General features: G+C 60.6%; 1 protein-coding gene across 2 annotated transcripts; it reads left to right on the forward strand.

Moving 5' to 3' along the window:
* The first annotated feature begins 5,408 nt into the window (after positions 1–5,408).
* MFSD1 (major facilitator superfamily domain containing 1) lies at positions 5,409–15,907 on the forward strand. Of its 2 annotated transcripts, XM_055126569.1 has the most exons (16): positions 5,410–5,591; positions 6,799–6,851; positions 7,804–7,916; positions 9,436–9,478; positions 9,691–9,758; positions 10,484–10,592; positions 10,979–11,081; positions 11,191–11,289; positions 11,815–11,926; positions 12,004–12,060; positions 12,195–12,351; positions 12,847–12,944; positions 13,457–13,569; positions 14,245–14,292; positions 14,765–14,822; positions 15,493–15,907. In XM_055126569.1, the coding sequence occupies exons 1-16, from the start codon at positions 5,453–5,455 to the stop codon at positions 15,494–15,496; spliced, it is 1,374 nt and encodes a 457-aa protein (XP_054982544.1). In that variant the 5' UTR covers positions 5,410–5,452; the 3' UTR covers positions 15,497–15,907. The 2 variants fall into 2 exon arrangements, with proteins under 2 accessions (XP_054982545.1, XP_054982544.1); XM_055126570.1 differs by lacking the exon at positions 15,493–15,907 and having other exon boundaries at positions 5,409–5,591; positions 14,765–14,826.
* Positions 15,908–26,004: the final 10,097 nt, after the last annotated feature.

The raw sequence follows: 26,004 nt of genomic DNA on the forward strand, positions 1-26,004 counted from the left end.
CCCTGTCTTCAGAGAATTCTAGCCCCCGGCTCTGTAGCAGATAACGTAGGGCTTTCAGAGCCGGGTGATGCGCCTTCTGAATGGGTTGCCCATGATATTGGGGAATCTAGTGGTGTCAAAAAGGTCAGGATAGATGATGGCCCCTCTAGGAGACCACCGAGGCAAAGGAAAGAGTACAGAGGAGAGACTCAGCAGTGCCCGCAATAAATAGTGACAAATGGAATGCTTTCTAGCGGCGAGCGCCCTGGTGGCATTTAAGTGCTCGACCCGTGCCCGTGGGGAGAAAGGCGGTTGCTGCTGGCCTTTAGAAAATACACACACCAAGAATGAGACAATACACCAAAAAAAGATGATAAGGATGCCGGAGTCCTGCGGCGAAACAGAGATATAAGGAACAGATGCTAGGCACCTCATAGGTGGGGGGAGAAGCGAAACAAAGTGAGAATTGACCGAAACAGTCCTGTCCCGAGGAGGACTCTTCTGAAAGCCTGCCTTACTATCAGGGGGCAGAGCTCTGGCTCCAGTTCATTCCCCTTCCCGAATTCCCAGCCTGGCGTCTCCATGCAGTCACCTATTTTACTGCATGGACTCGGGGTGGTCAGGGGATCATATCTTCCTCCAACGATGTCCGTGCTATCCACTTCCACACCGTCCCTGTTCAGGGCGCCAGATGTCAGGGTCCTGGCCATTAGACCCCAGCAAACTGGAGTATGATCCCCCAGCTGCCAGACTCACTCCCTATAGGAGAGGCAATGGGAGGGGGAGAAGCCTCTGCCCTGCCGCCCTGCGCACCGCGGCCACCCCACCACCGCCACCGAGAAAGGTTCACGCAGAGCGGGGAGAGTTGGAGGTCAAGCAACTCTCATGTTATTAGCGCTTACACACTGACATTTAAAGGCAAATTTTCAGGGAGGAGTGGACACCATGGACACCTGGTTATCAACTCGAGTAAACATTTTGCTGGGCCCTTTACAGGTGTTAACTAATGATTTATGTCCCCCTCCTCTCAAGGCTGGGTATGCTGGCTCAGACAAGTGGTGACTTTCAAGTTTCATCCCATTATCTCCTCCACCAGGGAGCCCATCTGGGTGGAGTGCTGGCACAGGGCCTCAGGGCCCTGTTTGAAGAGAGCCTGCTCCTGCTTCTCAGGGCAGGGGGTTTGGCCAGGGTCTCAGGCTGGTTGCTGAGACCCCAACACCTGCCATCTCCCTTGGCCCCTTCACCCCACACCTGACCTCCTCTGCCCCAAAGTTTGCTCACCTCCACTTGAGAGGCTGCAGGGACAGTCGGGCGGTCAGTGATCGCGGCGTGGAGAGCTCGGGTCAGCAGGCAGGGCGATAAGGAAGGAGGGTTCTGAGGACGCGGGGTTCCACTCTCGCAGCGGACGGACCCCGACCAGGACCGGCAGGGCCGGGGAAACACCGAGAGCCAATTTCCAGCTCCCCAGGGCATTAGCTTGAAGGTTCGGTGGACGTGATGGATCAGAGAGATGCCGAGAAAGCGGGAACTCCGGCCCCACGTTTTATTGTGCCCATAAACCACACTTTACAGTTTCTGCTCAATTTTATGCTGGTCCGCTAAACGTTTGATATCATATGGCACTTTCAGCCCCGGGATTTATGGCACGTCAGCAATTGCATCGGAAATAAAAACTCCAAAGTGTGTTTCACAAGTAATCCAGTGTATTTATGATTGACATAACAGTCCCCGCAGCCCCTCCGAGCGGCTCTTAGATTTAACTCCCGTATTAAAGATGCTCCCCTCTCGGCAAGGTCGCCGGCAAGGTGAAGGCCGGAGACGGCGGGAAAATGGAAAGATCCGCTGTGTAATGGAAACTATTTTAGAGCACGGTGATAGATGGAATCTCATCTTTCTACATCCCCGATTAATAATCACATTCTGTTTATTTTATGTTTTACACTCCGGGGCCCGCCAGGCCCCAACTCTGGCAGCTGCTAATCAGCCGTTCGTCTCTCTAATGTGACTGAGACGGCACTGGTAAGCACAGTCATGCCGGTTTTCCTTTGAAATGCAGAGCTTTGAAATTGAACAGAGTTCTCTCAAGGTGCCTGTGGGCCGTCTCCGGCTTGTCTACCAGCGTGCTGCCCGGTGATCACCAAGGCTGTGAACCTTAGTGCACAGGAGACTGACTTTAACCCATAACAAGGGAGACATCTAGGTGCAAAGACGCTTCGTGACGGACCCGCTGTTTCTGGGCCCGTTGGGAGCCCAGGTGGCTGGTTTGAGATGGTGTCAGAACAGGCCCAGCCAGAAGGCATCAGGCTCATCTAAGAGGTTGGCAGCAGGTTGAAACACCTCCCGATTTTCTTACTTGCAAGAGATATTTATTTTAGCGACAGATTCAGAAGTCATGAAAGCACAGTGCCGGGAGCCAGAATGTCAGCATAGCCTGACCTGCAATTCAGACCCAACCCTTTTATGGAAAAATGTCCTTCCATTAAGAAGTTAACCTCTTCTCGGGAAAATGTTAGAACACATTGTGTAAAGTTTCTGAGCAACGCCCGAGATAACTGCCACGCGCCCCCTGTTAGGGCTGGCGCCCTGTGCCACTGAAGATGTGCGTGTATTGTTCCTTCCCCATTTTGCCTACTTCCTCACGGAATCAATTATAAAAACTAGCTTGAGAGAAATAAAGAGCCTTTGCTTGCTTGCTTGATCAAAGCCTTGTCTTGCTCCCATTCTTCTCTCTCTCTCTTTTACCACTCGCACACCCTCTCCCGGATACCCATGTTGACTAGTCCCGAGGGACGGGACAGCACGGGGCAAGAACTCTGCAGGTGAATGCCTGGCGCTTAGGCGTCTGTGTGTCTCACCCGCGTGTTCACGTGAGACCCCAGCTCTCGGGAAACCGTTTCTGTGCACGCAGTCACACTGGTTTGTCCTGCACACTGGCCATGGGGTCTTAGCTGCTGTCCTAGGACTCTGCCTGTGGAGGGGGGGGAGAGACGGCCGGGGCTGAAGGCATCTCGGGGCCCCTACACGGTGAGCACCGAAGGGAGAGGGCGCGGTGGGGGCTCACGGTGTCTCCAGGGGCAGACGGCTGTCAGGCCACGGGGTGCAGAAAGAGAGACCCAGTGTGCAACATGTGAGACCCCCATGTCCAGGAATCCCCCGCGCCAGCCGCCCCCTCCTTGAGGCCCCTCAGGGAGAGGACTGGGTGGTCACTGGGCGCGCCCCCGGGGGCCCATCACAGACACGGCCCGTCCTGCTCTAACATTATGAAGTTTTCAGGCGTGTCGATAGGTCAGCAGGAAGTGCTGGCCTCGCCCAGCCGTCCTGGGTGACCCCTTCCCCGGGCGTGTCCTCCCTCTGTTCGGCCGAGGTGGCCCCTCTGAGACCAGCGCCCCCTGTTGGTGGTGTTTCTTAATGAATGCCTGTGGGGGGCGCCAGTGCTCCGAGTCTCCGGGTGGGGAGGGGGCTGCAGGAGCTTGGAGGCAGCTCCCGCAGATGGTCGGGCAGGAAGGCCCCCTGTGGGCCTGGGTGGAGGACGTGATGCCAGGCGGTGAGCTGTCCCCACGAGAAGCCCTGCATCCCGGCCTCACCCCCGCTGCTCCTGACATTTATCCAACTGTGTTGTTTTGGTTGGGCTACACTCGGCAGTGCTCAGGAGTCACTCCTGGCAGGGCTTGAGGGATCCTATGGGGTGTCGGGGATTGAACTGGGGCCAGCCCCATGCCCGGCCAGCCCTGAGCCCCTGTAGCAGCTCTCTGCGCCCCTCATTTTAGTTACAGCTGAAAACGACCAGACGAGCTCTCATTCCCAGCTCCCAGCTGCTGAGCGGGCCTCGGCCCCTCCTGGCCTCCCCTGCGGACAGACCCCCTGCTTGGAAACTCTCTTGGCTCATCTCATGCACACGGAAGGGAGCTGTAGTTGGGGCGTCACACCTGCCGGGACCACATGGTGCTGTGGGCTGAGCCTGCCCGGAGGGGACGCACGGGCCCTCTGAGTTCTCTCCCAGCCCTGGGGAGACTTTCTTTGGGGGGGCACACCTATTTGTGCTCGGGGGTTATTCCTGGCTCTGTGCTCTGGGATCACTCCTGGCAGGCTGGGGACTGAAGCCAGGGTGGTGCCCAGGATGGAACCTACTTAGGTAGAGAGGAGGGTGAGCGCCCTGCCCACTGGGCCACCTCTCTGGCCCTCCACGGAGATAGTTAAAGAGTCAGTGATCGGGTCCAGAGAGCATTAGCCCCTGGGATGAGGGGGGAGAGGGAGAGAGAGAGGGAGAGAGGAGTGGGAGAGAGAGAGGGGCAGAGAGAGATGGAGAGAGAGAGAGAGAGAGGGAGAGGAGAGAGATGCTTGGTGAGAGAGGATGCATGCTAGAGAGAGAGGATAAGGAGAGAGGAGAGAGAGAGGAGAGGGAGATGGAGGGGAGGAGGAGAGGGAGAAGGGAGGAAAGACAGAAGGGAAAGAGAGAGGAGAGGGAAAGGGAGGTAGAGGGAGGGGAGAGGGATAAGGAGGGGAGAGGGTGGGAGAGGAGGAGGGGAGAGCGTTCTTAGAGCATCACGAGAGTGACACCCGCTGGTCAGTCAGCTGGTGGCTGGAAACCTCACAGGGGCTCTAAGGGGCTGGGCACAGCTGTCAAGAGAGTGAACAGTCAATCTCTTTACACTCCTAGACCCGGGGCCTGAGCGATAGGGCAGAGGTGTGGACATTTGCCTTGCATGCGGCCAACCCGAGTTCAACGCCCAACATCCTATATGGTGGCCAGGAGTGATTCCTGAGTGCAGGGCCAGGAATAACCCCTGAGCACCACTGGGTGTGAGCCAAAAAAAAAAAAAAAGCAAAAATAAAATATTAAAAATCTAGACCCTCTGCTGTCTGGAGCCAATCCAGAGAGACAGAAACCAAAGGCTTGACGTCTACTCTGCGGACAAAGCGGAGGACGCAGGGGGTTTCCCCACGCGGAAGCCCCCGGCCCCTGCATCCCTCCCGGGACAGCCCCCCGCCCCTGCTTCAGACAGCTTCCAGCCATATAAAAGTGCAAGTGGACAGCGGGGTGGGCGCTGGCCTGCAGGGGTTCACGCCTGGGCAGCCCCCACGGTCCCCGCCCCTGCCCTGAGCACCGCTGGGTGTGACCCCCCCGTGCCAGAACACACGATTATTTGCAGCAACAGATTCCATACTTGCAAAACACTGAACCGTCGGACAGAGGACAGGGAAGACGCCCAGCGCCCGCCCTCAGCCTGGCCAGCACGTGCGCGCCCAGGCCCCGCCCCAGTCCCCGCCCCGCCCCGCCCCGTCCCGCGACCCACCAGGCCCCGCCCCCACGGGGAGACACACCCTCCCCGTCCGCCACGTGAGCACGAAGACCACGCCCACCCCTAGAGTCCCCGCCCATCATCCACCGCGCACGCGCCCACGCGGCGCCCCGCCCCGCCCGTCACGTGAGCGCGCGGTCACGTGACGGCGGGCGTCCCCGGGAGCCTGCAGGATGGAGGAGGAGGAGGAGGCGCGCGCGCTGCTGCCCGGCGGGTCTCCCGCCGCCCCCGCGCCGCTGCCCGCGCTCTGCGATCCCCGCCGGCTGGCGCACCGGCTGCTGGTGCTGTTGCTCATGTGCTTCCTGGGCTTCGGTGAGCCGCGCGCGGGCGGGTGGGCGGCGGGAGGCCGCGAGGGGCCGGCGCGGGGGCGGGGGCCGCGGGCGCTGGATCCCCGGGCCGCCCGTGCTGGGGTCGCTCCCCGGCAGGTGGTCCCGGGAGACCGCGTTCTCCGCCGCCGGCTGCCGGAGCCTCTCCGCCCTCCTCGCCCACCCACCCAAGGCCGTCGTGCTTCGACCTTAGCCACCGGGACTGATTTTTAGCCGCAGGGGTTGTGGTTTCAGCGGCAGCCAACCGTGCTTCGGGCTTCCTCCTGGCTCTGCGCTCCGGCGGGCTCCGGGGACCTGATGGGATGATGCGGGGACCGAACCCTGCCCCATGCACGGCCACCTCCTGCCCACAGTACTTCACCCTGCCCCGCCGCTGGGACTTCTTTACTGTTCTCCGTTCCTCTTCCCTGCCCTGCGCTGCCCAGGCCTTGCTTGCGGCAGCGCCGAGCTCCGTGCTGCGGCTTTCCTCGCTGCAGTATCTTCCTGGCCCTCACAAAAGCCTTTGCTCTCGGAGAGTCTGTAGAATAAAACTCTTGCTTCCTTACGGCTTGGGTCTGAGCGAAACTCCCGTTCACTTGCTCTCAAGATACACAGTGATCTCAAGGGACGATGCTTGGAGCTCTGTGTGTGTGTGTGTGTGTGAGAGAGAGAGAGAGAGAGAGAGAGTGTGTGTGTGTGTGTGTGTGTGTGTGTGAGTGCATGTGTGTGATGGCAGCTTGGAGCTGAGAGAGAGAGAGAGAGAGAGAGAGAGAGAGAGAGAGAGAGAGAGAGAGTGTGTGTGTGTGTGTGTGTGTGTGTGACGGCAACTTGGAGCTGAGAGAGAGAGAGAGAGAGAGTGAGTGAGAGAGAGTGTGTGTGTGTGTGTGTGTGTGTGTGTGTGTGTGTGTGACGGCAGCTTGTAGCTTTCACCAGAGGCCAGTAATAAAACTACGAAATCTAAGTGAAATAAAAGGTGGGGCCATGAATTGCACGACCTTCTCCATCCAGGCCTGCGGTCAGTGCTTTCTGATAGGTTTAAGTGATTTGGCATGTTTTTCCTGCATTATTTGGTGACAACTTAGGAGATATTGCTAGGCAAGGGAGGGTCCTGTGCCCCTGAGACATAACGTTTGAGGTCACCTGTTGAGTTGTTGGTGAGACTGTCTCGGGCTGTGTTTATTGCTGAAGTAACTTCGGCTTTTCTTTCCTCCCAGGCAGCTACTTTTGCTATGACAACCCGGCAGCCCTTCAGATCCAGGTGAAGCAGGTGAGTTCACCTCGAGCCTCCCTGGCTTGTGTGGTCAAGGGGTCCCGAGGTCAGCCGAGGCACACCCCCTCATCCCAAAGCCGCCCTGGCAGCTGTCCCAGCACCTGTGGCTGCTCCCGTCCCTGCTCGGAGAGCTGATGGCATGCTGTGGCCACTGCATGTCCGAGGGCTTAGGACTGTTTGTTTGCTTTTGACTCAACTGTGCAGTCAGTTTTCCGAAGAGCAAGTAATTTGGAAGGATAACATTTTTTCTTTTTTAAACAGATGTATTTAATGTAGAAAACAGCGGCACTTTTGATACAATTCTAGGTTTAAAATTGATTAGATGACACAGTTGCAGTATTAAAAGCAATAGACCTAGAAAATAAACTTCTCTGAACGTTGTTATATTTGATTTCAGGATTAGTGAGCCCTTGTCCTAAGATCTTATTAAGCTTTTCATTGCTTCAGGAGGTGTGTGTGGTCCAGATCTAGGTCTGGGCCAAAGAGGCAGACATGGGTGGTGGGGGTGCTGTGTGGGGGTTTTGGGAGGCTGCCCACCCCGACTCTGAAAAGGTCCCCAGAGTTCTCAGCCCGGGTGCCAGTCCCTGAGATTTTTCGGGGGTTGGTGTCTCTGCAGAGAATGTCCACGTGAGTGTTTCAGTCTGGCTTTGTAGCCTCACATGATAATAACAGTTTCTTGCATACGGCGTCGTCTGCCACTTACTTGGAGGCAGGGGAAATGCACAGATGTTCCAGACTGGGAGGAAAAGAAGGTGGGAATTGCAGGGGTGGTGGCAGGGGTGGCTGAGGTGACCTGCTGCAGGCTGGGGAGCCCCGAGGCACACAGAGAGGGACAGGCAGGTGCACGCAGCTGAGTGCCGGGGACCCAGGGAGTTCTCGGGGACTAGAGCCGCTGGGTCCAGCGGCTGCACCCTGACTGGTCAGCTGCTTCCCTGCTCCTCCCTCGCAGGACATGCAGGTGAGCACCACCCAGTTCATGCTGCTCTACGCCTGGTACTCTTGGCCCAACGTCGTCCTGTGTTTCCTTGGCGGCTTTTTGATAGACCGCGTCTTCGGAATACGGTGAGCCTGGGAACCCCCCCGCGCCGACGGCACAGCCTGCTTACTAGGAGAACATAGAGCTGCATGTGTGTTTTAATTGAATCGCCGTGAGATGGAGCGTTACAGAGCCGTTCGTGACTGGGTTTCGGCCATACAGTGTCCCAACACCCATCCCTCTACGGTGGGAAACTGGGGACGTTGGTCCCTGGAACGATTTTTATGTTTCTGGAGTTGGGTTTCAGATCTCTGGAGACGTGTTCCGCGGGTGTCCACTGCTGTGGTCTGAAGCCGCTGTGGGCGCGCGGGGGAGTGTGGACCCTGCGTCCTGCCCTGGAGGCGGCTCTGTGCGGTGAGGTCTCCGCCTCGCCCAGCCCCGGGCTCGCCCTGCCTTCCTGCAGCGCGCAGGACCTGCTGACGCCGTGGGACTGTCTGGTGCTGGGGACAGACCAGTGTCAGCCACTGCAGGACAGGTGCTGTAGCCACAGTGCTCTGGCTCCAGCCTTGCCTTTCTCTGGACAGCAGGACCTTTGCTGGCCGCGGAGGGAAGCGAATGGCCAGCACGGTTGCTTCCCCCCGGCGGGTATGCGGAACCTGGAAGAGGGCGGTGGTGGGGGGGGCTTCAGACAGCAGAGGGCACGGTGAGGGGAGGTGGAGCGCGGCTGTGGGAAAGGGCTTGGACAGCAACGCTGACTTGAAGGGGGCAGAGACGGTGTGACGGGGACAGGGACGGTGTGACGGGGACAGGGACGGTGTGACGGGGACAGGGACAGTGTGACGGGGGCAGAGAGGAAGTGACGGGATGTCGAGAGTGTTCGGGAGGACCTGGCGTCCCTTGGCGAGCCTGCAGGAGGGGGTCAGTGGGCTATGGCGGGCGGATTCCGGGCAGGAGGGACCGTGTCTTACCTGTCTGGAGCACACCCAGGGCACCGTGTGGCCGCTGCCGGGTCGGCGGGCTGGGGTCTTGGCCCTGCCTTTGCTCCCCAGCTGAGCAGAGGGTCCCAGGGTGCTGGTTTATGACCCTGGGGACATCCGCAGACTGGACGGTGTTCCGGGGCGATTGTGCTCGCCCGGTGGTGGTTGTCGTCCGAAGCTGGCCCTGTGTTACTGAGAGTCCGGCCCTTTGGCCTGGTCTACTTGGGAGTTCGCTGGGCTCAGCGGCAGGTTCGTGCCAGAGGTGTTGGACTTGCCGGGTGTGAAGGGAAAGCCTGAGCACTTCTGAAGGCTGTTGTGTTTGTTGAGAATCATCATGACCTGACTTGGGCCTTTCGGGAAGCTTCTGGAATAACGGAAGTCTAGACTTTCGGTACGGGATACATTTGACTGAGACTCTGAATTCAAATGTGTCACGAGTTGGAGTTCTCCTCTGCTCTCTGTGCAGTGCTCATGGCCCCTCTCGAGAGGGGCCGGGGTTCTGTCCACCGCTCACTGTCCCTCACATCCAGACTGTGGGTGCTGGCTGGACTCCTTGGAGGGGCAGAGGGTCAGCGGATGGGAGGCGTCGTGGCTGGGGGGCGCGCACTCACCCGTCTGTCTCTTGCAGGTGGGGCACCATTATCTTCAGCTGTTTTGTGTGCGTGGGGCAGGTAAGGCGCAGGCAGTCCCCGGACGGGGTCCCCGGCCCGCAGGCAGCCACTGAGTCAGGGCGGCCGCCGTGACCTTCCCAGGGCAGAGCGGGTGAACACTGCGCCCATGGATGCAGCATGTCACAGGGTCCCGGGGCGGGGACGTCAGCCGCTTCTCAGGAATGCCTTGGATTCACTTTCTCACTGAGTTTCTCCTACGTTCTCCGTTACAGGTTATCTTTGCCTTGGGTGGAATATTTAACGCGTTTTGGTTGATGGAATTTGGAAGGTTTGTGTTTGGGTAAGTGCAGTGTGACTACACGTATTCTAATACATTGTTTTAGTGTTAACCTGTCCATAACAACTTGTGGAAAGTACGTTATCTTTCCGGAGAATTACCTTGCATCCTTGAATTGTTTACAAACTGTCAAAGTTGTCATTTTCCTATGAAGGAAGCAACACTTTTTTTTGTGGTGGTGATGGGGGGGGGGGGGGCGTTTCACATAATGGCGGTGCTCAGGGCTGACTCCTGGCTCTGCTCCGGGTTCACTCCTGTGTGCTCGGGGACCATAGCGGGTGCCAGGGATTGAACCCGGGTTGGGGTGTCGCTGTACCCTCCCTGGCCCCAGGGAAGCGGCAGTGTTGGGGGACCCGCTTAGCTCTGTGGGGTTGGAACGGAACGTGATGCTTGGGAAGCGGCCTCCTCTGTGTTGTGCTTCTCTGACGGACCAGAGTGTTGCTCTGGGCCCGGGTGCGACTATGGGGCCCAGTGCTTGCTCTGGTGCCGGCGAACCCGGGTGCGGTTCCTGAGGCGACAGTCCCCAGTACTGCTGGGCACAGTTCCCCGCACCCCCACGCAGGCACATGAGGGTTAAACTACACCGAAAAGACGGCCCTGCGGCCCTGCAGCTGACGGCCACCAGCCCGGGGCGGTCGGGGGGCCAGATCCCTCCCACTCTCGCCGGACAGGCGCCCGGCCTGCGGCCCCGAGTGCTGGCCTCCGTCAGCGCCTCCCTCCCCCCCCAGGGTCGGTGGCGAGTCCCTGGCGGTGGCGCAGAACACATACGCCGTGAGCTGGTTCAAAGGCAAAGAGTTGAACCTGGTGTTCGGGCTCCAGCTCAGCATGGCCAGAGTCGTGAGTTGAGGGCCGAGTGTCGCTTCTCGGGGAGGGGCCGGGCCGGTGTGCACTGGGGGGCCGGGAACGCCTGTTCTTACTCGGAGCATTTGCGCGTTTTCCTTCCTTTCCTTCCGCTTTTGGGCCTCACCTGGCTGTGCTCAGGGCTTCCTGGCTCTGGTGGGGCTCGGGGCCCCGTGTGGGTGCCAGGGCTTGAACCCGGGTCTGCCGTGTCCGAGGCGGGTGCCTCCCGCTGTGCTCTCGCTCTGGCCCTCACTGTGCCTCGCTCGGCCTGGCAAGAGTGTAGACGCACTCGGGCGCTGAGGACGTGCCCGCAGCTCTCCCTGGGCACACCCCGCTCCATCTCCCGTGGGCAGGAGAGACACGTGTGGCCTCTGTCCCCGCAGGGCAGCACCGTCAACATGAACCTCATGGGGTGGCTGTACTCGCGGATGGAGGCCGCGCTGGGCTCCGCCGGCCACAGCACCCTCGGGGCCACGCTGCTGCTCGGTGAGTGGATGAGCCCCACCCCCCCCCCGCCCCCGCGCCCAGCTGCTGCCCCGCCCGGGCTGCCTCTGGGGCGTCGTCGGCTCTGCGCCCAGAACCTCCCGTCTTGCAGGGGGCGTCACCTGTGTCCTGTCGCTCGCCTGCGCCCTGGTGCTGGCTTACCTGGACCGGAGAGCGGAGAGGCTCCTCCACAGAGAGCAAGGCCGGACAGGTACGTGGGGCCCTCCCGTCGCGTTCCTGCGTCCCCCCGACCCGGTGTTTGGTAGGACTTAGCCTGAAGTACTTCGCACGCTTGTGAGGGACGAGGGTTCCCGGAGGGAGCAGGAAGGGCTGTGCTTGGTTCTCCTGGTGGGAGGGGCCTGGGCTGTCCCCGAGGTCAGCGCTGACTCCTGGCTCTGTGCTCGGGGGCCAGGCCGCTGTCCTGTCTCCGGCCCCGCTGTTTCGTCCGGGTCTCTGGGCCCAGAAGCCGTGTTCTAGTAGTTTCCTGAGAAAAGTTCTGTTGTTGTTTGGGCCACACCCGGAGGTGCCCGGGGGTCGCTCCTCTTGGTACTTGGGCCCACACGCGCGCTGGGCCTTGAGCCTGGGCTGGCCACACGCACGGCAGAGTCTTGCCCGCTGTGCCATCTCCAGCCGGGGAGTCTTTTGGAAACGTTCAGGCCTCAGTTTACCACCGGCGTGGTCTGTGGCCGGACGAGCGGCTCCTGACTCGAGGTATCCGGCCGCCTGCCCTGCCCAGGCGAGGTCATCCGGCTGACGGACGTGAAGGACTTCTCCCTGCCGCTCTGGCTCATCTTCCTGGTGTGCGTCTGCTACTACGTGGCCATCTTCCCGTTCATCGGCCTGGGCAAGTGAGTTGTGCCGCCTTCCCGGGGGCTGCGGCCCCTCGCGCCCGCGGGCTGATGTGCTCGTCTCCTCCCCCCCCCAGAGTTTTCTTCATAGAGAAGTTCGGCTTCTCCTCGCAGGCCGCCAGTGCCATTAACAGGTACGTGCCCGTGCCCGCCGGCAGCAGCAGAGGGCAGCGCGAGGGAGTGGGGGCCGCCCGGCCCGGGCCCAGGGTGGGGGCACTGTCCTGCGGGGTGGCAAGGGAGGGCCCGGCTCAGAGGCTGCTCTGTGCAGCATCGTGTACGTCATCTCGGCGCCCATGTCGCCCGTGTTCGGCCTCCTGGTGGACAAGACCGGGAGGAACATCGTGTGGGTCCTGTGTGCCGTCGCCGCCACGCTCGCCGCACACGTGATGCTGGCCCTGACGCTGTGGAACCCCTGGATTGCCATGGTAACCGCACGGGCTCTCCACTGGGTAGTCATGGTGACTGGGGGCGGAGCCATCCCTGGGTTGTCATGGTGACTGTGGGCGGAGCTGTCCCTGGGTTGTCATGGTGACTGTGGGGCGGGGCTCATCCTTGGGACTCCATGGGGGTAACTCATGCCCCTTGTGGCACCTCCTGGAATCACCTGTCAGCGCTCCCAGTGGGCGGGTGGCTATAGGGGAGCCAGGTTGCCCGGAGCCAGGGGGTCAGCAGTGAGAGCATAGTGTCCGTCATCCCTGAGGCCCAGAGGGAGCTAAGGGAGAAGCCACGGGAGGGTGGACACGCTCTGTCCACTGTGTGCCAGTGACGCTGGGGCGTGCAGGCGCGCACGCGTGTGTGTGTGTGTGTGTGTGTGTGTGTGTGTGTGTGTGTGAGAGAGAGATGCAGCTTGTGGTGTTGTGTGTCCGGGCCCGTGCGGGGAGTGTGAGATACAGCCTGGCTGACCCTCCTGTTCTGCCCAGAGCCTCCTGGGCGTCTCCTACTCCCTGCTGGCCTGCGCCTTGTGGCCGATGGTGGCGTTCGTGGTGCCCGAGCACCAGCTGGGGACGGCCTATGGCTTGTGAGTACCTGCCCTGGGTGGACAGCGCCCGTCCCTGGGGTCCCCGGCTTCGGGGGGCAGCTGTGAGCTGAAAATGCCGTGAGGCGCCTGGTGCCATCGTGGTGGGGTGGGGGGCAGCGGTGCGCCCCGCCTGGTGCAGGGAGCCGGTTCTATCCAGGCAGCGCAGGCCCCCCAGGGGCCACACCTGCGGCTGCTGCCCCGGGAGGCCGGCTCCCAGCCCCCGGGGGAGACGTGGGTCCGGCCCCTCCGGGTCCTTTGAGGTCTCCAGACTCGGGGGAGTGGCCACTGAGCTTTGGGGGCTGCGTCGTGCCCTTCCCCCCCCCAGGGCTTCCCTGCAGCTTTTGCCTTGGACTGTGTCCCGTTCGTCCGTCTCCGTGTCGCTCCCTTGTCCCTCGGGCCCTCAGAGCTGAGGTTGCCCAGCGAGGGGAGAGCCGCGGGCTGGGGGCGGGGGGACAGGCCCTGTGACGGCAGCGGGACGCAGCCAGGCCCGCGTGGCCGCCCTCTGCCCCCAGCATGCAGTCCATCCAGAACCTCGGCCTGGCCGTCATCTCCATCCTGGCGGGCGTGTTGCTGGACACGCGCGGGTACCTGTTCCTGGAGCTCTTCTTCATCGCCTGCGTCTCAGGTACGGCTGTGGTTCGGGGCCACGTGCCGCCTCCTCTGCCCCACGCTGGCACGGCTGTCTCGGGCCACACTCTCAGGTCACCATGGGGGTCCCTGGTGGGCACGGCAGTTGGTGCTCACCCCCAGCGCCCAGTGAGGCACCAAGGCGGGCATCTCCCCGAGGGAGGGGTGCGGCCCTGGGTCCTTCTGCCGGGGGTCTGGGCGCTGCAGCCCTGCCCGTGCCCCGGGGATTTAGGGCGCTAGTGCCGCGGGTGTCCGGGGTCTCGCTCTCTTCAGAGGGCACGTGCTACTCTAGTCCTGACGGCCCCAGGACGCTCCTGTTGGCTTCAGTGAGAGATGAGCCGGCCCAGGGCTGGCGGGGTCACGGGGGTGGGGCGAGGGGGGAGGAGAGGGGCTGGGAGACCCATCTGGGCCGTGTTCCTGGGGGGTGGGGGGCGGGCAGGACACAACAGTGCTTTTCCTGACAAGTAGGGGTGGGCTGCCCTGACCTTGGTGTCAGGGTATTGGGGGGCCCCTGGGCGGGCGAGGGCGGCCGGGATCAGGTGTCTGGTGGGGATTGGGGCTCAGCCCCTGTCTGTCTGTGTGTCTGGGCGGGGGTGAGGGTCAGGCCCTGTCTGTCTGTGTGTCTGGGCGGGGGTGAGGGTCAGCTCCTGTCTGTCTGTCTGTCTTCCCGCAGTGTCGCTGCTCGCCGTGGTCTTGCTCTACGTGGTGAACCGAGCCCGAGGTGCGTGCTGGCTGCCGGGCCCTCCTGGGAGGGTTTCCGTGGGGGGCTGGATCCCGCCACACCGGCTGCCCCAGGAGCCGCCACCTGCTTCTGGCCTGCTCTGGGGGTAGATCCTGACGTGGGCTCTGTGAGGCCTTTGTTTGGGTTTCAAGTTTGTTTTGGGGCCACACCCGGCCGTGCCCAGGGCTTTCTCCTGGCTCTGCTCAGGGCTCCAGGGAGCCCCCGCCCTGCGGGACGGAGCCAGGGCAGCCGGGGCCAGCCGGGGCCACGTAGCCAGCACAGCCAGCCCTCTGCCCCGGGACTGCATTCTTATAGGTGCACAAAACAGGTTTTTCCTTGTCAAGGTTCTAGGAGAGAAATGATTTTTTCTTTCATCTTAAGTAGCCCTTTCTATTTAAAATAAAGTACGTTGCTGTTGGAATTTTATTTACACGCATAAATTGAAAAGATTCTGTATTTGTTTGCATTTTAGGTGGGAATCTAAATTATTCTGCAAAACGAAGGGAAGAAATGAAACTTTCACATACTGAGTAAGTTTTGGGAAGGAAAGTCAGCTTTATCCTGAAAATCTTCAACATTAGTGTTTTATTTTGGTGTGTAAGATTTGGATTTGAAGAAATTAGTCTTTTTCTTGAATTTCAAGATTTTCTCTGGGTCACTATACTTCTTTCAGAAAACAGATATAAAAGGTAAAATGTGGAGAATAAGATAAAATAATAGAGTAATTCTGTAATTCTTTTAATATAGTATTCTAGTTTTAGAACTACTTCCTACAAGTATATTCAGGTATGATGGGTTTTTAGTAATTAAAAAAAAATTTTTTTTAATCATCAAAAAATTGGAAGCAGGGGCTGGAGTGGCAGTACAGTGGGGTTTGCTGAGTTCGCAGCTGGTCTGGGTTGGACCCCTGGCACCCTAGGGTCCCCTGAGCACTGCCAGGAGTGATCCCTGCGGAAAGTGCCAAGAGTCAGCCAGAGGTCTTTCCTGAACCATTAGAACGGTAAATTTTGACTTTTACCACCATCAAGAAAACTCAAAAGGAAAAATAACCTAATTTTACTTAAAAAATTTCTTTGACTCACCCTCATGTAACAGTTTCCTGAAAGAGGCCCCCACCCCCCACCCCTCCCCGCCCCCCCACCAGCAGCTCCCCGAGCGGTGGAGTCACGTGGTCCGCCCTTTGCTCCTTGTGTGTCGCAGGTGAGGGCTGGCACCTGGTCCCGGGCCGCAAGCGCTGGAACGTGACATCCCGTCCGGAGGGGGGCATCTCGTCGAGAGACCGAGTCTGCGGCGCTCCTGTGCCCACCGCGCCTGTCTGAGCGTGTTCTCGCGTGCAGAGACCGTGGGCACGGCCGGCCGGGCCGAGGGCAGGCGCCCCTGGGCAGCAGAGCGCACTGCAGGCCGGGGAAGCTTCCGGAAGGTTCATCACTCAGGGACAGGCACTACTGAGCCGCCGGCGGGAGCTGGCTCTGGCAGGACGCGGTTCTGAGTGACCCATGTCCTGTGCCGCTCGTGTTTCCCTTGGGCCTCACGGTACAGAAGTGGCCTCGAAATACTCACTTTTCTATGTGGATCAATAAAACCGCTGCAGGGGTCGGCGCTTTGGACTAACGAACAGTGGAGACAGCCTCGACTCCGGGAAGTTCAAGGACAGTCCCCTTGGGCCGAGAACGTGCTTGACCGAGTCCTGGGGGTGGCGAGGCCCGTTCCCGAGGGTTTGCAGAATCGGCCCTTCCTGTCCGTGAAACGGGCGGCAGTTTCTCTGACTCGGGCGAGCGCCGCCCCCTCCCTCACAGGGCCCGCGCGTCAGCTCCCGAGCGACTGCACGGGGGTCCCGCTCTGGGCCTCCCGGGCCGGGCCGAGCCCCTTGTGCCCCCCCTCCCCAGAGCAGGACGCCTCAGGCCGGGATCCGGGCGCTCCCTCCCCGAAGCCTGTCGCCTCCGGGGCCCCACCCGTGGGTCGCGGCCGGGCTGGTCCCCACGGTGGTGGACGCCCTCCTGGGGCTCCCCGGGGCGCCCCGGTCTGCCGTGGTGTGTGTGGGGCCGCGTCTCCCCACCCCTGGGGCCTGCAGTGCGACCGCAGGAACCTTCTAGAACTGGGCCCCAGGGTGGGGGTGTCCCTGCAGTCAGCACAGACGGGCGACGCCACAGGCCCGTGGGTGCAGCCTGGAGCCTCCTGTTTCAGTTCCTGCTGCGCTGGCCTTGGCCTGCGGTGGGAGCCTCCCGCACCCGCCCTCCCTGCACCCGCCCTCCCTGCACCTGCCCCTCCCTGCAGCCATCCCTGCACCTGCCCCTCCCTGCACCCGCCCTCCTGCACCTGCCCTCCCCCTGCACCCTGCCCTCCCTGCGCCCGCCCCTCCCTGTACCCGCCCTCCCTGCACTGCACCCACCCTCCCCCTGTACCCGCCCTCCCTGCGCCAGCCCCTCCCTGTACCCGCCCTCCCTGCACTGCACCCACCCTCCCCCTGTACCCGACCTCCCTGCGCCCGCCCCTCCCTGTACCCGCCCTCCCCCTGCACCCCGCCCTCCCTGCACCCGCCCTCCCCCTGCTCCCCTCTCCCTGCACCCCGCCCTCCCTGCGCCCACCCCCTCCCTGCACCCGCCCCTCCCTGCACCCGCCCCTCCCTGCACCCGCCCCTCCCTGTACCTGCCCTCCCTGCATTGCGCCCACCCTCCCCCTGTACCCGCCCTCCCTGCACCCCACCCTCCCTGCACCCCGCCCTCCCCCTGCCCCCCTCTCCCTGCCCCTGCCTGCCCCAGGTCAGGGTCTCTGAGGAGGTGGCCTTGGCCATGTACTGGAGTGGGGGCTGTGGTGGATCCCAAGAGGGGTGAGGGGAGGCGGGCGGGGGGATTCTGAGCTGGGTTCTCCTTCCCTTGCCCTTACTAGCCTCCAGTCCCCCCCCCAGCCCAACCCCCTGGGGCATGCTCAGCCCTGCGGGTGGTGCTGGGGGCCTCAGCGCCCCTCGGCCTCCTGCCGGGCTCGGCGGGTGGGGGTGGGGCACGCCTGAGCTGACGGGACTGGAGCACCCACACCTGAGCCCCGAGCGCCTGAGTCCCAGGGATCTGCAGAGTGTCACCAGCTCTGTCCCAGCCCACCCCAGCCCCGCCAGGCGACCCGCAGTGCCCAGACCCGCGGCAGCCGTGGACAGCGCCCTGCGCCCTGCAGGAGGGCCGGAGCCAGCCCCAGTCCCCTGCCCGGCTGCGCCCCGCATGAGGGGAACCCCGTGCGGGTGGGCGCACAGGAGGGTCCTGCACGCACCCAGCCTGGCCCCGGGCCGGTGTGGAGCCCAGGGCTGAGGGGGGCGGGGAGGGTCCGCGGTGTGGCTGACACGGGCAGCGTGTCGGGGCCGCGGGGTGAGGCTGGACTGTCGGGCTGGGCGCCGCCGGGAGGGCCGTGGAGGGCGGGAGGGCGGCTCGGGGCTGTGGGCTCCCGGGAGGCAGCGGGGCCAGGCCTGGCGCAGGTCCAGGCTCGTCCGGGACACGCTCATGGTAGATGTGGCTGCTGGGTGGGCCCTCTGTCTGGCCCCCGGCAGCGTCCCGGGGAGAGGAAAGCCCGAGGGTGCCGCTCTCCCACAGACACGCTGCTGAGGGACCCCCCAGGTGGTGCTCGGGGCTGACTCCCAGCTCTGTGCTCCGGGTGGACTCCTGGCTCTGTGCTCTGGATCACTCCTGGTTCTGCTCCGGGTCACTCCCGGCTCCGTGCTCAGGCTCCCTCCTGGCAGGACTTTTGGGATGCTCTGTCAGGGTTTGAACCTGGATCAACCACGTGGAGGGCAAATGCCTTCTGTTCTCTCTGGCCCAGGAATTATTTTCTTCTTGTCACGGTTTAATCATTTTTATTTCAACAGGTCCTTTTAGAGCGGAAAAAGACAGTGCAGGGGTGAAGGCATCCGCCTGCCCAGTGTGGCCGCACGGGGTTCGAGCCCTGAGCACCGCAGGGGTGGCCCCACCCGTCCTGAGTGGCGCATTGAGTCAGTTGTGACTAAAGCGATTCTCGGAAATCTGGGATCATGGGGGTCGTTCAGCCAAATGACCACTGGGTGGCGACAGAGACCAGCAGGCCGGCTGAGGGGCCAGGGCTGGGCACAGGCCTCCCCCCCCACCCGGGGACACACGTGCTGGGGTGGGGCCCTCTCTGGGGGCCTAGTGGGTGGCTGAGCAGGGCGGGAGGCCCATGGGTGTCAGGGAGGACAGGAGAGGCGGGGGGGTGTCCTGGGTCAGGGGACAGAGCCTGAGGGTGCAAAGCAGAGGCCGGAGAGGGGAGCCCAGAGACTCCGGTTACCCCCAGCTCTGTCGGGGGTCACTCATGCTACCTCTGTTCTGCCCACAGTGTCCCCCCACGCAGAAGTATCGTGCCTGGAAATCAAGTTTTTTTTTTTTTCTTTTTGCGTTTTGGGTCACTCCTGGCTCTGCACTCAGGAATTAACTCCTGGCGGTGCTCGGGGGACCATATGGGATGCCACGAATCGAACCCGGGCAAACGCCCTCCCCGCTGTGCTGTTGCTCAAGCCCCTGAAAATCAGGTTTTAAACAACTGAGCAGACGCAACACGGGCCTCAGTCATCTCGAGGGTTGGGCGTCACTGGCAGCTTCTTGTGGAAGGCTCTGGAAGGCTCTGGAAGCACGGCCAGCGCGAGGCTGCTATCGCCCTGACTGTGGCTTCCGAGCTGGTGGCTGTGTGGTCTGGGGGAGGCTGCGACGGCGGACAGCTTTTCGTCCACACGCGGCGTCCCGCGTCTCTCTGCTGTCCTGGGCCCCGCCTCCCGCCAGACCAGAGGCCTCGAGTCCGGGCCCTTGCCCGGAGGGTCGGTCTAGTCAGGGGCTGGTGGCGCCGCGGCCGCCCCTCCCGGTTCAGGGCCTGCGGGGAGCCCCCACCCAGCCCCTGCTCTGCTGTGCGCCTGACCCCCCACTCCTCCCGCCCCCGGCCTCCTCCCCAGACCCCCGGGAGTGAGAGGGAGGCAGGCAAGCTCCTCTCCGGCCTCGGGGAGAATTCATTTCTTGAAGGAAAAGCGCGGGGCCAGAGTGGCGGTGCAGTGGGTAGAGGGCCCTTGCCTTGACCTGGTTGACCTGGGTTCGACCCCCTGGGCCCCGCCCGGAGGGACCCTGAGCACAGGCCCGCCTTGAGGAGAGGGAGCTGTCCCTGGGCACGGAGGACACACCCCCACGGGTGGGCTCTCAGGGCTGTCTCAGGGGCTCCCGTCCCCTCCTCCTGCCCCCTGGCAAGCCCACAGGTGTCCCTCGGGACCAGAAGGAGGATTCTCCAGACCCAGTGCAGAGAAACGCTGATCTTACGGCCGCCCGCAGGGGGGGACGATGCCGTTGCTTCTCAAGGGCCCGCGGGCCTGCCAGGAGCACAGCGAGCGCCGTCACTTGCTAGTGGGGCCGGCTGGCGGGTGGGCGGGTGGGCGGGGTCGGGAGCGAGTGTCGGTGCGCTGAGGTTCCCGTGGCACACGCAGGGGCCCGGGGGGTCCATCTTGCTGCCCTGCCCTGCTCCGTGCTGAGGCTGTTCGGCACAGGGAGTGTCTCTGACGGACACTGGAGCCTGGACCAGGCACGCGGCGTCACGGAACCCTCAGCCCGGCCCCGCCCGCCGGCCGCCTCACCGCCCGGCCCACTCTGGGTGTTTTCTTTTGTTTCTTCAAATGATGCCTTTGGTTTCAGCACCCGTGGCCTCCCAGGATGGATGGCCATGTGTGTGTGTGTGTGTGTGTGTGTGTGTGTGTGTGTGCGTGCGTGTGTTGTGTACCCGCGAGTTACAGCCAACAGCATTTACTGGCGAGAGCCACTCTAGGTTGCCTAATTTGTCCACAGGAGAAATTTTTTCCCCCCTCAGGCTGCAAAATACAATAAAAGTGGGTGACTGATGCTGATTGGAATGTCAAGTGGCCGGGCCAGGTGTCGGGCTGTAAATCTCGGCCGTCTGAAGTTCTCATAAATTGCCCGAGAAGGTTCTAAGTGGGAGTTTTTTGATAGAAACAAAAACAGCCCCACGAGTCAATACATTCCGGGCTCCTCTAGTGTCGACTCAAGTTCCCAGACACGGTGCCGGGCCCCTTCTGGTGGGCTTCAGGTCAGTCTTAGGGCAGGCACGAGAGGCTGCTCCGCTGAGCACTGTTTGTGGAGCTCGCTCTAGCGGGGCCCGAGGGCGTGACTGCCTGGTCCCCGTTGGAGACTCCTCTCCGTCCCTCCGTCACCCTCGGGGGCCCTGCAGTCTGGGACCCTGCACAGACTGCCGTGGCCCCGGGCCTCGGGACCCCTGGGGGCAGGCTCAGAGCCCCTGGAGCCCCTCCCGGGCACACTCGGCCGATCAGTGGCTGCCCGGGGCGGCCGTTGTTTCTCACGTCTGTTCCCCTCCCTCTGACGCCCTGGCGGGGCCTGCCTGCGTGGTCGGGGGCGCTGGCCTTTCCCTTGGGGGGCGGAGAAGGGCTCGCTGTGGGCCCAGTGTCCGTCCAGGCCTCTCTCGGGCTCTGTCCCCCAAGGCCCCTGCTTGTGTCCTGGTCTCCCCGACTTCTTGCTGGTCTGTCCCCCCGTCCTGTGTCCTCTGCTGGGCCGCCCCTCCCTGTCCTGTGATGGCCAGCACTCTGTGACCCTCGACCCCCTGGGCTCCTGCTGGCCCCTGCCCCGTGATCCTCGGCCCCTGGCCCCCCGCCCCGTGGTCACCGCTAGCCAGCGCTCTGGCAAGAATCTCCCTGATTCTCAGTCACACGCGAATTTCCTGCTTCTGCCCAGGCTCAGTTGCCACCCGACTGGGCACCTGTCCGGGCACATGTATGGGGTCCCAGAGCACTGACCAGCCCCGTGTGTCAAGGCCAGGCAGATCCCGGTCACCCAGTGGGGCCAGGGAAGGCCCGGGGCGGGGCACTGAGGCCAGCTCTGAGCGGCGCGTCCACAGGGTCTCCTCTTGGCCAGCGGGGCCCCGCCGGCTCGCTCGGGGTCAGGGCTGCCCGCTGCTGACCAGGCCTCCGGTGGTCACTGCAGAGAAGTGCCCTGAGCCTCGCCCCCGCACAGCAGCGAGAGGGGGATGGTCCCAGCTCAGCACCCCCAGCCGGGGCTCGGCCCTCGCGGCAGATGTGTCCCACGGGCTGTCTCTGCCCCATCTCCCGGCCCACGAGATGGGTCTCTGGGCTGAGACATTTACATGCCCACTAGCCCTCCTGCTCTGTGGCCAGGTGCTCTGGACGGTGGGGCGAGAAGGAACAGCCATCTCCCTCGGGCATCTGGGCAGTGGGCGGGGACCTGCTATCCGTTTCCCTCGCTCCCCCCACTACTCCTGAGGGCCTGAGTCACCTGTCCTTTCCACACTCGACAGTGCTCAGGAGTCACTCCTAGCAGGGCTTCGGGAACCCCGTGTGGCACCAGGGATGGAACCGGGTCAGCCACACGCAAGGCAACACCCTGACCCGTCCAGGCTCTCCAGCCGAGGAGAGTGTTCTCAAGAGCCCCTTTGGAATCTCAGTTGCCAAGGCCTGTCTGCCCGCCTGCAGGGCTCAGGGTTAGGGTCACTCCTGGCGGTGTTTGGAGACTCATACGGGTGCTGGGGAGCGACCCTGGGCGGTGCAGTTTCTGGCCCCGTGTTGTTTCATAAGGACAATCTTGGGGTGGAGCCGTGCCACAGCGAGGTGGGCATTTGCCTTGCCCGTGGCTGACCTGGACTTGATGCCAGCACTGCATCTGGTTCCCCAACTGCCAGGAGTGACCCTGAGTACAGAGCCAGGAGTCCGCCCTGAGCACAGAACCAGGAGTGACCCTGAGCACAGAGCCAGGAGTCCGCCCTGAGCACGGAATCAGGAGTGACCTTGAGCACAGAGCCAGGAGTCAGCCCTAGGCACAGCTGGGCGCGAGGCGTTGATTGGTACTCCGAGTGTGTGCTCTCGGGGACGGGCGTCACCGGGCTTCTCCCCTAGGACGCCTGGTGTTGTGGGTGCTGCAGACGCGTCTGTGATTCGCCCAGTGAACGCCCGGCGCCGCGCAGCCAGCAGGGACCGGCCCCGAGTTCCTTCTGGCCGCCTCGGTGTGTCTTGGCTTTACTTGATTTTTTATCATCCCCGAGGAGGTGACAGAGTTGTAGTCGTGTTCCTGGTCACGGTCACGGTTTTGACCCACAGAGTTCCTGCCCCTGGGCCTCCAGCCGCTGCCCATGGCCCACACATGTCGGTCACTGAGGAGGCCAGCGAGAGACGTGGACGGGCTAAGAGACAGGACGAGGGCTGGAACATTCCTCTGCTGTGCTGCTTTCTGCCCCTCGCCTATCCTGTCACTCGTGACCGTGGAGAGCCGGGAAGAAGAGAACGGGACTATGGGGGGAAGGTTACATTTCTTTTTATTCTTAGTTACTTCATTATTACTTAGTTATTAAAAAGCACAAACTGCAACGTGCTGTGTGATTTTGATACTTAACCCATTTAGATGTGATTAATAGTTAATTTATACTTCTAAGAAAATAATAACATTTTATCTTTGCATATTTGACTCTTTGTATCATTACTTTACATAATTATTTGGCAAATCAAATTCTTTATACATGGGCCTTTTTTCTCTCACAGTTATAGAAGCTATGTCCTACGACTCTCAAAAAATTAGATATTGAATTCCCATTTGACCCAGCAATACCACTGCTGGGAATATATCCCAGAGAGGCAAAAAAGTACAATCGAAACAACATCTGCACATGTATGTTCATCGCAACACTGTTTACAATAGCCAGAATCTGGAAAAAACCCGAATGCCCCAGAACGGATGACTGGTTGAGGAAACTTTGGTACATCTATACAATGGAATACTATGCAGCTGTTAGAAAAAAGGAGGTCAAGAATTTTGTAGTTAAGTGGATGGGCATGAAAAGTTTCATGCTGAGTGAAATGAGTCAGAAAGAGAGAGACAGACATAGAAAGATTGCACTCATCTATGGTATATAGAATAACAGAGTGGGAGACTAACACCCAAGAACTGTAGAAATAAGTACCAGGAGGTTGACTCCATGGCTTCGAGGCTGGCCTCACGTTCCGGGGAAAGGTCAACTCAGAGAAGCGATCACCAACTACATTGTAGTCGAAGGCCATGTGGGGGAAGGGAGTTGAGGGCTGAATGAGGGCTAGAGACTGAGCACAGCGGCCACTCAACACCTTTATTGCAAACCACAACAGCTAATTAGAGAGAGAGAACAGAAGGGAATGCCTTGCCACAGTGGCAGGGTGGGGTGGGGGGGAGATGGGATTGGGGAGGGTGGGAGGGACGCTGGGTTTACGGGTGGTGGAGAATGGGCACTGGTGAAGGGATGGGTTCCCGAACTTTGTATGAGGGAAGTATAAGCACAAAAGTGTATAAATCTGTAACTGTACCCTCACGGTGATTCTCTAATTAAAAATAAATAAATTTAAAAATTTAAAAAAAATGTAAAAAAAAAACAAAAACGAATGCACAGGAGTCCTGCAATACAATAATGAGTGGGTCTTATGTCTCATGTCCCCACCCAATTGTTCCACTCAGCCCCATTAAATGTCTCATCCACTCCAGCAAAAAAAAAAAAAAAAAAGAAGCTACGTCCTAGAAGTCCTAAGGAACGTTCCCAGTATGTTGGCTATACCCCTGGGTGTGTAGTCTAGTGTCATAGTTTGTTTTTAAATGCACCTACAGGAAGGTTGTTCCTGAAAAGTCTCCTCAGTGCAGGTCGTTTCATGAAGTCAGTTCTCACCCCGTGGCGAGGGCGTCACGGCGGCTGCCTGAAGCCGTGCGTGCAGTTAGCTGTAGAACTCAACTAGAGGTGGGTCGGAGAGACAGTATGGGCGAGGCAAGCGCCTTCACATGGCTGACCCCAGTCTCATCACAGACGCCCTCTGAGGTCCCACAGCACCTCGGGAGTGATCTCTGAGGCGGCCTCCAATCCAGCTAGAGTCATCGGACTGAGAGGAGACATCTCTCCAGATGACGGCGAGCTGCTACGGAAAAGACTGTTGCTTTGCTCCAGGTCCTGGTGTGGCCCTGGCCGTGGTCTGTGGGTCCCTCTCTCCCCACCCAGCACCAGAGCTTCCTTTGCGGCTGCTCTGAGTTGAAACGGGAAGCCTGACCTTCAGGCTTTGATCTGACAGGGGATCTCTCCTCCATGGCCCCCCGGCCCTCTGGAGAGGCTGCAGCGCAGAACTCTCTGGCCACGGGCAGCGTCTCTCCCCTGAGACTTTCAGAGGTGAATCCACAGGGGGCACCAGCGCCTGGTTTGCGGGTGCTCCCCAGGGTGGCCGGCTGGGACTGAGGCCCGGGGACCTTGGCAGGGCTCAGCTCCTCCACTGACGTCTCTGACCCCTGGCAGCTGGGAGGCAGCGCTGCCCCTCGCCCCTCACTTGTTTCTGTCCCTGAGGAGTTCAGAGGATGGTCAGGTATCACTCTCTGTATCAGGGGAACAAGAGCCACTGTCACACACGTGTGACACCTGAGCCACTGCAGTGTCCTTGCTCCTCTGTTGTCTCTGGCACAGTCCGATGGGTCTTTTCCGTGTGGGGATGGAGTTGCAGTTGACCACACCCCCCAGCTGAGGAGGGGACCCGAGTGGTAGAAGGTGCCAGGGTTCATGGTGTCGTGACAGTGGCGGCACAGCTAGGCCAAGGCTGAAGGCCCAGCAGGGGCCAACAGGTAAGAGGAGAACAGATTTAGCTCTCCTGTGGTGCGGCACACGCAGACATGACACAATGCCTGTGACTCCTGCGTGGTCCTTCATGGTTCTCCGTGGAGACAACAGTTGGGTGTGAGAAGAGGGGAGGCTGGTCTAGAGATAGAGAGCTACTGAGCCCAAGTAGGGACCTTATCTCTGGCAGAAGGGAACTAGCCTGGACTAGCTCTTCAAAGTGCTCTCTCTGAATGCAGGGAAGATTCTCTGACAGGAGCAGTAATGTGTGTGAGGAGAAAATTCTTGAGAGAAGTGAATCTGTGTGAGGAGAGAATCTGACAGGAGTGGTGTTATGTGTGAGAAGAGAATTTCTGACAGAAGCAGAGCTGTGTGTGAGGAGAGAATCTCTGACAGGAGTAGTATGTGAGGATAGAATTTCTGAGTAAAGTGAATCTGTGTGTGAGGAGAGAATCTCTGATAGGAACAGTGTGTGAGGAGAGAATCTCTCTGAGAGAAGTGAATCTGTGTGAGGAGAGAGTCTCTGACAAGAGTGATATTGTGTGTGAGAAGAGGAGCAGAGCTGTGTGTGAGGAGAGAATCTCTGAGTGAAGTGAATCTATGTGTGAGGAAAGAATCTGCCAGGAGTGGTGCTGTATCTGAGGAGATGATCTCTGACAAGAGCAGTGCATTTATGAGGAGAGAATCTCTGACAAGAGCAGTGTGTGAGGAGAGAATCTCTGAGAGAAGTGAATCTGGTCTGAGGGGAGAATCTGACAGGAGTGGTGCTGTGTGTGAGGAGATGATGGCTGATGGGTTCAGTGCCTTTGTGAGGAGAGAATCTCTGAGCGGAGTGGAGCTTGTATGAGGAGAGAATCTCTGATGCAAGAGGCACTGTTACGAGGAGATTGTCTCTGTCATGGCAGTGCGTGTGTATGGGGGAGAGTATCTGACGGTTGAGACCTTGGGTCAGGAAAGGGGCTCTGATGCAGAGAGCTGGCGTGGATGGTAGGAAGAAGAGATACTGAGAAACTGTGGCTGCCGTCATTTGTGGTGCAGAGTGGAGTCAGGTTCATTGTCTATAAAACGCTCCTTTTCAGGGATGACACGGATGAAGAA

The sequence above is a fragment of the Sorex araneus genome, chromosome 2 (assembly GCF_027595985.1).
Source record: "Sorex araneus isolate mSorAra2 chromosome 2, mSorAra2.pri, whole genome shotgun sequence".
NCBI lineage: Eukaryota > Metazoa > Chordata > Mammalia > Eulipotyphla > Soricidae > Sorex > Sorex araneus.